Here is a 14,825-nt window from a genome sequence, read left to right as displayed (position 1 = left end):
TGTAAAAGCTGCCTCATGTTTTCATTTACTCTCTCCCTTCCTGCAGCAGACATCCACTCTGCATCACTGCTTGCCACTGGTTTGCACCCTCAACACCTCCACAGCACACCTGACACACATCCATGCATGGCTTTCATCACTGACTGACACACTCCATTGTTCATTTGAGTTGATTTTAGTTTAATAAATCGTTCTTGTTTTAACTAAATCTTTTGTGTGGACTCCCTACTTGTCACATTCACTGAGCTAGTTGGTGACAAGTGTATGAGAAGTCAAGACATGTTCTCAACATGAGCCACCGGCTAGCAGCTAACAGAGCTAACTCGATAAATAGCGCTAAACAGCAGCAACAGTGCTAACAGAACTCATGGTTTTAACCAGGGGGTAAAATGGAGGGTGGATCCTACGCTTCTGCGCTGCGTCCCAATACCAGTGTTAGCCGCTGTATGAGAGCAGTGCAAAGTGGCAACGATGAGCTAGCCAGTGGGATACACATATACACATATACATGCATGCAGGGTATGAAATTAACAAAATATTTTGGGGGCAATTTTGGCCCCCACGGTCTAAAAAATGGGGGCATTTTCAAAATGTTTGGGGGCCATCAAAAATTGTAATTATGTTCTAACAATAAGCACATGAAAAGCAAAAACAACTAAGATAGTGTCTTCACTCTTTAGTAGAAACCACTATAAATGAAATAAATAATGGGTTACATAAAGTTATGGTTGCAAAATATCACTCAGATTTCCTATAATTCAACCAGTTTAAATGTGATGATTTAACCATTAATCTACTGATAGCAGTACTAATGTTTCACCACGTTACAGTTACTTTTACTGTTAAAAAGGCCAAATTACTATAAATTCCTTAGATGCAATCCTGGAAGTAAGTTAATTTAAAATTTAACATTCATTCTACCTTAATTTTTCATTAATTTGTCATTGTGTCGACACAGCTCACCCAAGAAATGGTTAATTTATACTTATGGTACAGCAAAGCCCCCTCCCCTTCTCTGTCAGATTACTCTCACGTAATCAGTGCAATCTCGTTGATTATGTCTGGAAAATGAGTTGTAGACGTGACGGTAAATTAATTTAATGAAAATAAAATTATACTTTAATGTCAGATTGTAATACTGTTAAAAATATAAATACATATAGTTGTTTTGAAAACCTGGGGGCAATTTTGGCCCCCGGAACATGGCTTTTGGGGGCATTCTTGAATAAATTGTGGGCCAAATGGCCCGTGGCCCTTGCTAATTTCTGACACTGCACGCATGCACAGCCAGACTGGCTTACCACAACAAACTACAGAGAAGCTTGGATTGCAACGCCATTACTCCGCTACATCTTTACACAGCAGATAGTAGCTTGCTGCTGTATTAATGCTTTGAATCTTAACACACTATGTCTCTGTCTGGGCCTAATAAAAAAGAATAACGTCTGGGTTTTGTGGAGGGCGTGGGGGGGCGTTACAGGCTGTAACTATTTCTAGATGAACAACACTTTATTACTTTCCACTGATTGCCTGGCACCTTCACAGTGACTGTTCGGCTGCAGACTGTTACACTACGTAAACCCCAAATTGACATTTTTACTTTTCAGTTTGTGTACTAGTGAAAAAAAAGAACTTGATAGGCGTAGTGAGGGTATTTTTTCACTTTCGACAGAGCCATGCTAGCTGCTTCCCCGTGCCTCTGATCTTTATGCTAAGCTAGGCTAGTCACCTTCTGGCTCCAGCTCAGCGCACAGACATGACGCTACTGACTTCACCTAACGTTTAGCAAGAAACAGAATAAGCGTACTTCAAAAAATGTCAGACTAAGTTTTGGAAAGTGGAACACACCTCAGTGCTTTCAACACAAGTTGTTTGATTTAGCATAGTTTTGCAATATCATGTTAAACACTGGGAAATATCCTTATTCATGTCATGAAATAAATGAATGAGAAAATGAGAAAATGAAAATAATTACAGCCATTCTAGCCCCAGCTGTATAGTACAACGATGTCACTCAAATGTCAATAATATTATTTATTTCCACCCAAAACTGTGAGACAACATTTTAAACAGTTAAGTAACAAAGGAACTGTTGGCTGGTGCACACCTGATAACATTTCCACCTTCGTTTGCACTGGTTTAAGGGTTTTGGGTGGTTGTTCTGAGCAGCTTTAATATTGATCGTGTGGGGTAATTATTTATCTAATGGTATCAAAGTCAAATCTTTAAGGTGGTGCAGAAAAAAATGTGTTATTGAGGGTGACTATCATAATTGTAATCTTGCATGGCTATATTTGATGTTTATTTTGTTTTGTTTTTCTATTTACTAAAGTACAAGCTACCCTTTTCCCCACAATCATACTCTCCTGAGTTTTCATTAAACATTGTCTTCAGTGTAACTGTTCCTCTTCATGCAGCATCCAGAATCTTCTGGTCTATTTATTCCACAGGATGATGTTTGGTTATCCTACTGGCTGCTAGCGATACATATAGTATTCTTCATTTTCAACAACCAGTCAGTGTTAACATCATGAATACCTGAGACAATGACAATATCAAGTGTGGATATGAAATTTGGACTGGTTATTATCCAATCCTCCCTCCCTTTAACTTTTCTTGTTCATTAACATCTATTTTATTTTGTCTTATTTCTTTCGAATTGTACAGAACCTCGGATTTTCTGCATGTTGCCTCAACAACACTGATTCTGTACCTGTAACCTCAGGTGTTCAGGATTTAGCTCTAGTATAACATGCTGTTGTTTCATATTGTGAACTGCATACTCACAATATGTTTAGTGCTGACGGTATGCAGGAATCCCACACTTTCTTTTCAAAGGTAAAAGTGTAAATTGGTCACAGAGGCTAAAAAAATCTGCACTCGGACTCCCTGACATGCAAAGGTTGTTATCACTGCAGTACATCTTCGTGCTTTCCGTTCATTAGTATTCGTGTTTCAGCGGACACTCCATTCCTCCTCCAAGATCTATCCAGCAACATGTTACTGAATTAGCTTTTTTTAGTGAGAAACAGTGAATTTATAAATGTGCAGAAAAAGTCGCCAGACATGACGACAAGTGCGGCTTAAAGATTACACTCTGTACATCGTGATCCATTAGGTGAATCATTATTTAACAGCTACATTTGATTCATGAAGAATAGATTAACTCATGTAGATTTGTCATTACCAGACATTCAGTGAGCATTCACAGTATCTTTGTGCCTTAACCTTCATGTATTGTGCAGTGCATGTTACTTATTTCAATGTATGAGCATGTGAAGTGCGGCACAGCGGTAATGGGAAATAATGAGCTGGACTGGGTTACTTACACTTGAATAAAAAGGCTCTCCTGACACACAGATGACATCTTGTTCTTGAATGGTCAGAATATCTTTGGCCAAGTGTAGTCGAATATTAAATGGCTCCTCATTACCTTCTTGCATCAAATAAATCCCAGTCTTTGTCTGCGAACAGTCAGAAAGATAAAATCATTCATCATCCCTCCACGACTAAATTAACTGGCCATGAAATGAAATGTCGTTGAGAGTACTCGCTGCAGGATGAACATGGAAATTAGGATACAGAGTTTTGGCGTTGTCTGTTATTTTCCTTTTTTTCCACTGCTCTCCTTGTTAAAGTAATGTTGGAGCAAATAACCATAGTCAGCACTCTGAGTAATAAACAAACATTTAGATTAAAAAAAACATAGAACAACTGCTGATTTATGGTTTTAAATAACGAGCAGACCCTCTGAGAAACAGCTTTTTTATGAGCGGAGTGCTCTGTATACGTTCACGCTGAGAGAAAAAAATTATATCATCTCATTTGTTCTACATGTAAGGCTGATGGGGATGATGGCAAATTAAGAACCTGTGAAATTAAGTGGCTGGAACCAAGCTCACCCTCCACATTTGAATTTCCCTGCTTCATACAAGCAAGTGTGAGGACTGTTTCCAATGATCCATTTAAAACATGCTAATCCGCATAAATTTGCATTCTGCATATCCTTCCTCCTCCCCGGCTAATTGCAATGCCTGGCCTGTCCTTGACTTAAAAAGGTCTAAATAAAAGAAGCACCTTCACCTGACAAGACTGCTAATAGGAAAAAAAAGACACCAGTGTCAGCATCCTTGTCACCGGGGATACGCTGCTCATCAGTTAACAAGACAGAGTTGGTTGCACGGTTGCTATTCTTAGACAGAGTATCTAAACTGCAGGTCAAACTTGAATCAAAGTCAGTTTATGGAGCATATTATCTTTTGCCCGTAATGAGGAATGTGACGAAATGAGCCTCCGCCTGCAGCTGCAGCGTGAGAAATGAAATGAGGGGCGCATTAATTCACATTATTTGAAGTAATGTGTGTGCGAGAGTCATTAGCCCAGCAAAATGAGGGCAGTAGTGCCGTAACTGTATGGAGCTGGGTCAGACAGTGTCTCACGTGGTTGAGCGCTGGTTGACCCGCTGTAGCGCTTGCACTGTACATAATTAGCCTTATCTCTGATCCTATTGTATGTTTATCTATTACTCTCCCCTCCGAACCCCCCTCCCCACATCATTATCTACATCATCGTCTCTGATCTCATCTGATACCACGCGCATAACTAGTTCCACTGCAGGGTATGCAACAAGGACATCTCTTTCCAATTCAGGGGTGTTGTAGTGACGGGAGTGGTGGAGTTAAAGGCTCCAACATGGGGAGGGCCTTAAAAAAGTCTGTGCCTGGTTGCATGAATTACCTCGAGGCTCAGTGTGTAGGATTTAGGGGGATGTATTGGCATGGAATATAATATAATATAACGAGTATGTTTTCTTTAGTGAATAATAGGAATCATGGTTTTTATCTTGGAATGAGCTGTTTATATCTACAAAGGGAGCGGGTCCTCATTTATGGAGATCACCATCTTGCACCACCATGTTTCTACAGTAGCCCAGAATGGACAAACCAAACACTGGCTCCAAATAGAGCCATTCATGTTTACGCATCCACTGTAGTTAAAGGCCCACCTGTGCAGGCTTTTCTCACAAACTGTTTTTTTTATGTTTTCCTACGAAACGCAACCGACCTTTAGTTCAGGCTCTCGTAGCAGGCATTACGGCACAGTGTCTCCTCCTCTTGTCAGAATGATGTCAGCGACTATTTAGTGTTGATTTGAGATGAGTAAGTATTGAGTTAAATGGCTATTAGTGTGAAATATAAGCACATACTGTAGGTAGGAGCTCCAGGGGCCTACTCTGCCCCCAAGTAATCAACCTAAATTCATACATATCCCACAAATTTTGAAAGGCTGCGGTCACGTCACCAATGCGTTGAGGGAAGTAAACAGGGAAGCAGTACTGAGTGGACTCGTAAGGAGGCAGGATGGGGTGATGGATGGGTCACAAAACCCCAGACTTTCCTCCAGGACTTTCATCTGGAGTCGCGTCTTTGGAACCATTTGTATTTTGAGTGAACTTCAAGTCCTTTCAAGGTACGTCCTCGCCATGTTTCTTTTCCTGAATCTAACCTCAGTATTTTTATTTGTCTAAACCTAACCTCCATAACTTTATGTCAATTACATAACTGTACATTAAGGATGTCACATCACTCGTGGGGTGCTAATTCATAGAATATCACATGAGAGTATGTTGATCTGTGACAAGCAGCATTGGAAGAAAACAAATTTTTTTTTGTGTGTAAAAATGCCTTACTCATTGTTTTCACTGGTTTAAATCACTGGGTCTGTTTGTTTTGGAGAGGAAGAGACCTCTGTGGATAATTACGCTCCCGGTAAAAACCTCCTGCATGTCTGGATCTTAAGTTACCAGAGACAAAAGTTGAGCACACATTAGCATGTGGTGGGTGAGCCGCCTGTCTCTGAAATGCCAAACACCGTCTGAGAAACATTGATTTGTAAAGTGAAACTGTTTTATTCAGTGTTTCTACCTGTTTTAATCACCTGGTCGGTTTGATTTCGAGAGTAAGAGCCCTCTGTGGATAATTCAGCTCACTGACAAAAGACTCCTGAACAATAAACACTGATGGAATTCTTGCCAGGAGAAGTTTCAGCTGGTTGCAATCTGCAGTCCCCACCACTAGACGCTACTAAATCTTACACACCAAACCTCTAAGTTTCTAACTTAAATTTGTCCCTCATGCAAAATAATTCCCTGAGCTGAAGGGTTCATTTAGGAGTGTCACATAAAGCCTCTAAGGTTGTCTCCTACATTTAACCCAGCCATAATGAATATGCACTATGTTCCACAAATTATTTCCCTTTTAAAAGACTGGTAGAGGACCCCTTTAGGTCCACTGAAATTGTTACTAAGGACCTTTTAGCAACACATCAGGGAATACAGAGACTTCGGTAGCAGAGACTCAGAGATCAAAGGACTTTCCCTTTAAAGCATCCTAAGGTAATGCTTATGCTGACTTTAGGCAACTAATTTATTTCTAAGGCATCCTTAAAAGAACATTTACAGGCAACCTTAGCCTAAGGGGTTTTGTGCAACCGAGTACTGGTATTAAAGAGTTTTTTTAGAAAACATTATTAGCGTTACACAAAAACTTTTGGCTGACTAAAAAGCTTCTTGTATCTAAAACAATGTCAGACCTGGGTAATTGTGCTGCTGCTGAGGAACTCAGGTGAACTTTCTGAAGCAGTCGTGTAATTAAAAAAAGAGAGAGAGACAGAAAAAAAAGGAACAGCCAGGAGCAATGGAGAAAACAATCAAAGGGAAAGCGACTTGTTGGCAGTGTTAGCTTGCTGATAAATGAAGCAGCTCTGGCCTCAGTTTGACAAACAGCCACAAAGAGCGGATCAACTGCAGGTCCATCACCATCATCTTCTCATGTTACTGAGGATGTGAGTTTATAAAGCGGCGACTAAAAGTCACTTCAAGCGGTCAATTACTGCGGTTCACACTGAAAGGAGCAACATTCTCACTCCCAACTCATCAAACACCGACATGGCCCACATGAAAAAACTATGATGCGCAAGGGACCAGTGCAGCATCAGTTTTGGATGCTCAGGGACGGCATATTACAGGTTTGTTGAATACAGCACCATTAAAAGACACAGTTACAACACTCCTTGATTTTGTTCTCACTCATGTAGTCAAATGGTTCACTTGGCTCTCAATAGTTCCAAACAAGTCTGCACTGTCATCTTTTTGAATGGTTTTCAGCGGGACAGACAGCAGCGACTATATTTGCACTGATTTTCGGAAAATATTAACGTATAATGTGCATCGACTACCATGTGGTCACTTACATTCAAAAATGTTATTTTTTCTGGGGAGGAGGGAAAAGGCAGCATTAATCTGTTTTTCTGTGCTTTATTTTGAAGGGAAAAGACTCTTTAAAAGACTGTTTACATGCATTGTGTCTTTTCAAAATAAACTTCACAGAAAAATGTAGGCTGCAGTTTCTGCTCGTTAAATGCATACAGTCTCTTTTCAAAATAAACTTATTTCCTTAGGTTTAGGCAACAAAAGCATGTTTGTTTGATTGCATAACGCACAAGCTATGTCACATACGTCACCTGACATATGTCACTGGCATAGCATGCTACACATTAATTGTTACTTTTGGTTTCGCACGGGACATAAGCAGCAGTCTCTCCCTTTAAAGTCTGAAGTTTGTTCGACCCATGCACCTCCCCTTCCACCCACCCTGTGCGCAACACATTCTCACTCCGACCTCGTCACGTATTGATGTTTGGTCATGGACCGTCCACGTCCAGATACGACGTGAAAGGTCGTTGGTTGTTGACTTTCTGGGACGCCGTGTCAAATTCTGCCTGTTACATGCATTGTCTTCTTTTAAGATACACTTCAGTTTTCACAGGAAATTTACTTTTTACATACAGTCTCTTTCAAAATAAACGCACTACGTCAGTACAACAACGCAAACTGATGTTTTTTTCCTCCAACAACAGACACACATGGTTGCGTTAAGGAGTAAAGAACAGGGTTTGGCTTTATTATCTTGTAGGATGTGAACACCGGCCTCCCGGGTGAAGGTTGGCATTAGTTAGACCCATTCACCAACACTCCCTCCCACCCTACTTGGACTTTTGCCACCTTAACTTTCGTTCTTGTCCTGCTGTTAAAGTTATTTATAACAGTGACCAGCCGTGTGACATGCCGAGGTTAAAGGATGCTTTTTTCTTCAGTGTCTGACGTAGCAAGTCACTGCACAAGAGCCGGATTACGACTTGGAGTGAGACCGGGTTGCTGTGCAAACTCTCTCGCTCCTCATACGACAGCAGTTGCTATTTGACAAGTCGGGAGTGAGACTGGGTTGAGAGGAGACACTTGCATCATAGATCTGTTTTAATCTCAGTGTTTATTTGTCTATTTGTGCAGGTCATGTACAGGGCCCCAGATTTATGTGCTGTTCTAGCTGCATGCTTCCACCGATGCTGTTTCAGGCACTTGAAAATGCCAAGGCTGCTTCTATAATCATCGTCAATTTACTGTCAAAATGTTACATTGATTGAATCCTACCAACCTCTTCATTTGAAGTCTTGAAATCCATGTGCTACTACGCAGTGAGGGATACTGCAAAGGAGAAAAACAAGATTGAGTTAGACTGTGGAGGAAAATGCTTAATGACACAACTGACTCGCTGCGGCAAAACCGTATGGCCGATTTAAAGCATTGTTAGCAGGGTACCTTTTATCATTATAATTCAGCCTTTCTCCTATAGAACTCAGATAATGGAAAGAAATAGATTTTTCATTGAAATGTGCCTCTTATAACTCAACTTAAGTGTGCAAGGGGAAAAAAACCATTGCGCAATCCCAGGAGAAAACCGGAGACCATTAAATGATAATGAATAATTCATTATCAAAGGTGAGAACCCAGGTATCCTAATAAATGTTTCAATATCCAATCCAGCGCTGCCAGAAATGAACTGAGCTGCCACATCTGATGCCTTGTCAGAGAGTTAAACTGGGCCACAGTAAAAAAAAAAACAAAAAAACCTCACAGTAAGGTAGGTATTGCGGTTTTAAAGCAAAAGGAGTGACAGCACATACTTTTTAAATTATCTCACTTGCTCTATACAGACAGATACACAAGTGTAAAGTCTTGGGGAAATGTTATGCGAGAGCCTCATTTACATAAACCAGTTCCACTCAGTTTTAATCAGACACGACTGCCACTTGACTCCGCAAAACGCACACAGAACAAAAATGGCTCACACTTGAACCTGTGCTGCAGAGGGACTCGGAGACTTGCCTCAGTAGAAAGGCCCCCAGCTCTTTGTACGGTGAGATCTAGCCATCGAGCAGTGAGTTGATCCCTGATCTGAGCCGTGGCAGAGGGCCTCCCCGAATCATGGCTGTCAGACTTGGGTGGTTGGAGAGCAGCGCTGTCACCTCTCCTGGCTGGCTGTGGGTGTTGAAGAGCAGAATGAGGCTATCGTGTAGTGGTTTCACTCCTGGCAGTCCCCGACCGCTGGACGTGCTGCAGTAAAAAGAGGAGGACGCAGTTAAGGTATCGTTCTAAACCAACGTGCAGGTGAGGAGCTGCTCTTCAACACAAGCAAAAAGATGAAATGTTAAATGGACAGTTCACCCCCAAATCAAAAATACATATTTTTCCTGTTGCAAGTAGTGTTATTTATCAAGGTAGGAGTTGAGGTGTGAATTGCTGAGTGTTCGGCTGTGGAGATGTCTGCCTTCTCTCAAATATAATGGAACTAGATGGCACTCAGCTTGTGGTGCTCAAAGCGCCAAAAAATAAATAAAATAAAAACTCACCAGCAATGTCTCTTTGCAGAAATCATGACTCAGCTGCTCAAGATAGTGAGCAGTTTCATGTAGGAACTATTTTACCAACCAAACGTTTCACAGCGCAGAAGGAAGCGTGCATCTACTGCTCGCTCACCTACATAGCACAACTGAGCTAGCTAACGTTACAGCTCAGCCGAAGAAGACGCCATTTATGTTTTCATCTCGTGATGTCATCAGCACAAGCCTCTCGTACCATTGGTGGCTGTAATTCGGTAAAAAGATAATGGGACCTTCATGAAACTGCTCACAACAAGGCCTGTAGATTATCTTGAGTAACCGGGTCATGACATCTACAGTAGAAAGAGACCAAGGACAGTTCTAAGCAGAAGCACAAGGTGGCAATGCTTCACCAAATGCACCGCCTGCCCCACCTACACCAAACAAAGCCGTCATTAGCCCTGAATAATTCCCCACCGAGAGCAGTTAATTGTCACTAAAGACAGACAGCTGCAGGTGATGGAGAGCTGAATGAGCTGTGTCTGAAACGGCGTGTGTTGGTGACAGAAAACTCATTTAATATTCCAATAAACACATGTTAACGTTATCAGTGTTGGGGAGAAAGTACCATTAGTTCCATGTAATTAAATTATAAATTAATACTACTACTACTAATAATAATAATAATAATTTGTTTTATTTATAGGCGTCTTTCAAGACACTCACCTTACAGGCAAAGATAGAGAAAATAAGAACAGATTATTAAAGTCAACGAGATACAGAATAAAGTAACATAAAAAATAAATAAAGCCTAAATAGTGAATACAATTCTGTGGATGTGTGCGGCTAGACGGACGGGAGTCAAACTGAAAAGGCTATATGAAAGAGATGAGTTTTGAGGTGGGATTTGAAAGTGGAGAGAGTTGATGTTACAAATGTCTGGTGGAAGGACGTTCCAGAAACATGTAATCAAATTACAGTTAATAATACAAACTGGTGATTACAGAGGATCCAAAATCTTATATGTAGAATTTAACATTCATTCTGTTGCTTTGCATCTTTTTGGCATGAAGGAATGCCTCCTTTTGGTGTGATCTATTTCCAGACATTTTTCAGCTTTATTGCCCAGTTTAAAACATTTGTTAGAAAAGTAATCAGGAGGTAATCAAATTTAATACGTTACATTACTATAATGGAATAATTTAACTAAACTAAGCACAAAAAGTAAGGCCTAGATTATTTCTTAATTGTAACAATGCTTCTTGGCAATAAATCTCCTACCGTTGGAAAGCCTGTTTGTAAGTGGCCAGCTGAGCCGGGTGGTTTGTTTCTGTGTCAGCGCACCTCGTAAAGTTTCAGTTTTTAAAAAAAAAACAAAAAACAAAAAAAAACACACACACACACACACACAAAAAGGGTAAATAGTGACGTCACACGCCGTTTTGCCACACGCCAGTTCGTCACACAGACAGAGACATGCACCGGGCAGGCTGTTGTCAGATGAACGGATAACTAACTAAAGTAAGTGTTGTTTAAACAAATGTTAGCTGAACTAGAATCGATCTGTTGTTTATGGTTGACAATAAGGCTCAATATTTATGCGGATGTGTTTGTTTTGTTTGTTACGGAGTGCAGCTCGATCCGAGGTTGAGTACATGTGGCCTCTCACCAAAAGTTTACTCGCATCCAGTTTGCACCCTTGGTAGGCGAAGAGAGGTACGTGGCATTAAAATGTTGGTGGCGTATTATTATTTTTATTACAGGATTTTGTGCATGCGCTATATTTAGTTAATGAAATTAAGCCTTGTTATGTTGTGTGTGTTTTTAAGAAATGTGATGAACTGAACTTGTGACTATTTATAAACTTGTGTGTATTTAAATGCTATTGTATAAGAGTTTGATATGGATATTTTTCTATGTGTTTTTAGTTTCACGGTACTAATTGAAGAATAAAATCTACCAGTTGAACTCAACGCTGTGGTCATTGATGCCAAGGGCTGTAACACTGTTTATTTAAATGGTGCCACAGTTATAAGGAATATGCATTTGTGGGATGAGCAGCAGAGCTGAGTATGTGGGTTGCGCCCATGAAAAACTCACCAAATCTTCTCTGCCAATGCCAAACAGCATTTTTTGCTGTAGTTTGGTGGACTGGATGATTGAAGTCTGAAGAAACAAGACATATTGGCAATTTTACAATTTATTCATTTAACAACTAGGAGCCTCAGTAGCGTGTGGAAGAACCATGCACAGCCACAACAGCCCGGCACCTCCTCCTCATGCTGGTCACCAGCTGGTCACACACTGCTGCGGGATGGCGTCCCATTCTTCAACCAGCATTTGTTGCAAGTCAGCCAACGTGGTTGTGTTGGTCACTCTGGCACAAACAGCACGTCCGAGCTGATCCCACAAGTGTTCGATGGAGTCGAGGTCAGGACTGTTGGCAGGTGATTCCATCCTCTCCACTCCCAAATTCTGGAAGTAGTCTCTGATGGGGTCTGCCCATTGGTCTGACAGCCCATTGGTCCGACATCCCATTGTTCCGACCATATTAAACCCATTGTTCCGAAGTCCCGTTGTATCGAAATCATCATGATGCCCTGTGGTTAAGGTCTGGTTAGGTTTAGGCACAAAAACCACTTGGTTAGGGTCAGGAAAAGATTATGGCGTGGGTTAAAATGAAAAAGAAAGTGGCAAACACAGCCTGCTTCGCCTCAAGCCTTTCCCAGCTGACCCAGAGCCGGTCGCGGCGCACCATCAAGGCAGAAATACGCCCGCCGGGAGCCGTTCAGCACCGCGGACCTTCAGACTAATGGAATGTCGGACCAATGACATGGACCCGTCTCTGATAACCCCTGCTCAGTGGGTGAGTGAGTGTTGTCATCTTGGAGGATAGAGTTCGGAATCTCATCTCAATATCTCTCTACATTGAGATTGCCTTCAATGAGGTGCCAATCAAGCACATGACCATCAATGCCTGGGGGTACCAGGAGCTCAAAACAAGAGTCAATTGCAAAAAAAAAGTTTGGCACTGGCAGAGAAGATTTGGCAAATTTTTCATGGGCACAACCCACATAGCTCTGCTGCTCATCCCACAAATGCATGCTCATTTCAAATGTGGCACCATTTAAAAGGGAAATAAACAGGCTTTCCAACGGTGTAAGATTTTATGCCAAGAAGCATTGTTACAACAAAGAAATAATCTACCAACACAAATTTCCTTACTTTTTGTGCCCAGTTTAGGAGCATTACTCATTACATTTTAACAGGGTAACTAGTAGTCAGTAACCTATTACATTTCAAAAGTAACCTTACCAACACTGGTTAACATATAGTGGTGGACATCTCCAACATGCTCCAACCCCTCCATTCAAAGCAGTCTAGAATAGGGCCTGAATGAGACGTGGCTGTTTTTTGGCACTTTGAGCACCACGAGCTGAGTGCCAGCTAGCTCCATTATATTTGAGAGAAGGCAGACATCTCTGCAGCCGATATGTCCAACACTCACACCAAAACAATCTAGTTGATAAATAGCACCTCAGGTAAGAGCAAAAATATGTATTTTTGATTTGGGGGTGAGCTGTCACTGTAAGTCTTCGAATACAGCTCAAAAAACAGAGCTGAATATTGTTCATTGAATGCTTCTGACTATGACTGAAAAGATGTAATTTACAGTTGGCAGCAACACAGATGAGCGTGATGTCAATACTTCATGTATGTGGGATGTTGAATCAGAAGCAATTCACAGCTTCGTCCCCCCAAATAAGCACCTGGTACAAAAAACAGATTCAAAAGCAAACTCAAAACCCTGAATCCCATTCCTCAAGGATCCTCTCAAACACCTCACTCGTAAAAAAAAAAAAAAAAACCTGTGGATTCCTGTGCACGAATGCCAAAATGCAATTAACTTATATTCTTCCATTTTTGTATGCCATGCACAAATGACTCTTTTAAAGTGTTTATTAAGTTCCAAAAGCACACCCTTGAGAAATCCTCCTCGTTAGTATGCATTCTTGGCTCCGTGCCACCTTTTTTGTTGTTAACCACTGTGATCGTCGTTCCAAAGGAATAAAAAAAAAACTTACAGTATATGTATTTCAAGATACATTTCATGCATAAATCATGGACGCATGATTATACAGTCACATTTGCCTTAATAGAACTCAATGTATTTGTTAAAGCGCTGAGAGGGAAGAGAGTGATTCCATTATATCGTGTTACAACAATTCAAGAAATCTTCAAGGTGATGTGATACCAGATTATTCTAATAGCTTTTCTTTATGCACAAGAAAAACGTACATATCCTGAGGCAAGCTGACTCTTTGACGGTAAATCCTTGGCCCTTTTTAATATATATATATATATTTTAAGCATGGATTTGTCTGTGATATGTGTGTTGTTTAGTGTATTTTAATATGCTCAGGTTTTATCCTTAAGTTATATGTTTTTGTGATGCTAAAGGCTGTCTTGAATGTTGCCCTGTGAGTTGTTCATTTTAAAGTCTAAACATTTTTTATTAATGGCAAGACTAAAGTAAAGTCAGCTCATTTAGTGGGATCCAACATGTGTGTGAAACAGTTCCTTTTAAACATTATAATTTTCACTTTGTGTTTTGGAGAAATTAAACGTCATGGTCAATAAGGAGGCTGCAGTTTTGCCCACCCTATTTATATGAATGAAATTAGACGTAGTAGACTGCATTCATCGTATCTAATAAAGTGGCAGCTGAATGCACATTTGATATTATTTTTCATGGTAGTGAGGAATATATCATGTTACAGTTTGCAGTGTGCTATAATTTGGTATCAAATATGTCTGATCAAACGGTAAAACTAAGCAGTCCTTCTAAAATATGATGAACCAAGATTCTGTTGCCTATTTTTTGCCTCAAACGTTTTCAGAGACATGTTTTAGCTTAGTGTTTAACCATAATACATGATTGTTTGTCACCAGCTGGAGGCCATATTGTTTCCTGTGTAAAAACAACAAAGCTCACATCACTGTTGCGTCCCAAATCGCATACTTTTTACTGTCTAGTGGGTGCTGCAGCTGCCCTTAAAGAGTACGTACTGTTGCATGCAGTATGCACACAGTCAGGACATTCTTCT

At 40.6% G+C, this 14,825-nt stretch overlaps 1 protein-coding gene across 1 annotated transcript in view; it reads right to left on the bottom strand.

Annotated features, from left to right (window-relative positions):
- Window positions 1–9,398, bottom strand: part of sntg1 (syntrophin, gamma 1) — a 39,647-nt gene extending 30,249 nt beyond the window's left edge. The window contains exons 1-3 of the mRNA XM_049598768.1: window positions 9,224–9,398; window positions 8,493–8,542; window positions 3,330–3,464 (exon numbers count right to left, since the gene is read on the bottom strand). Of these exons, the coding sequence (XP_049454725.1) occupies window positions 3,330–3,464; window positions 8,493–8,519 (162 nt within the window). The 5' untranslated portion in view covers window positions 8,520–8,542; window positions 9,224–9,398. The remainder of the gene's footprint in view (window positions 1–3,329; window positions 3,465–8,492; window positions 8,543–9,223) is intronic.
- Window positions 9,399–14,825: the final 5,427 nt, after the last annotated feature.

The sequence above is a fragment of the Epinephelus fuscoguttatus genome, linkage group LG15 (assembly GCF_011397635.1).
Source record: "Epinephelus fuscoguttatus linkage group LG15, E.fuscoguttatus.final_Chr_v1".
In the NCBI taxonomy this organism is placed as follows: domain Eukaryota; kingdom Metazoa; phylum Chordata; class Actinopteri; order Perciformes; family Serranidae; genus Epinephelus; species Epinephelus fuscoguttatus.
This window is presented reverse-complemented; position numbering and strand designations above follow the sequence as displayed.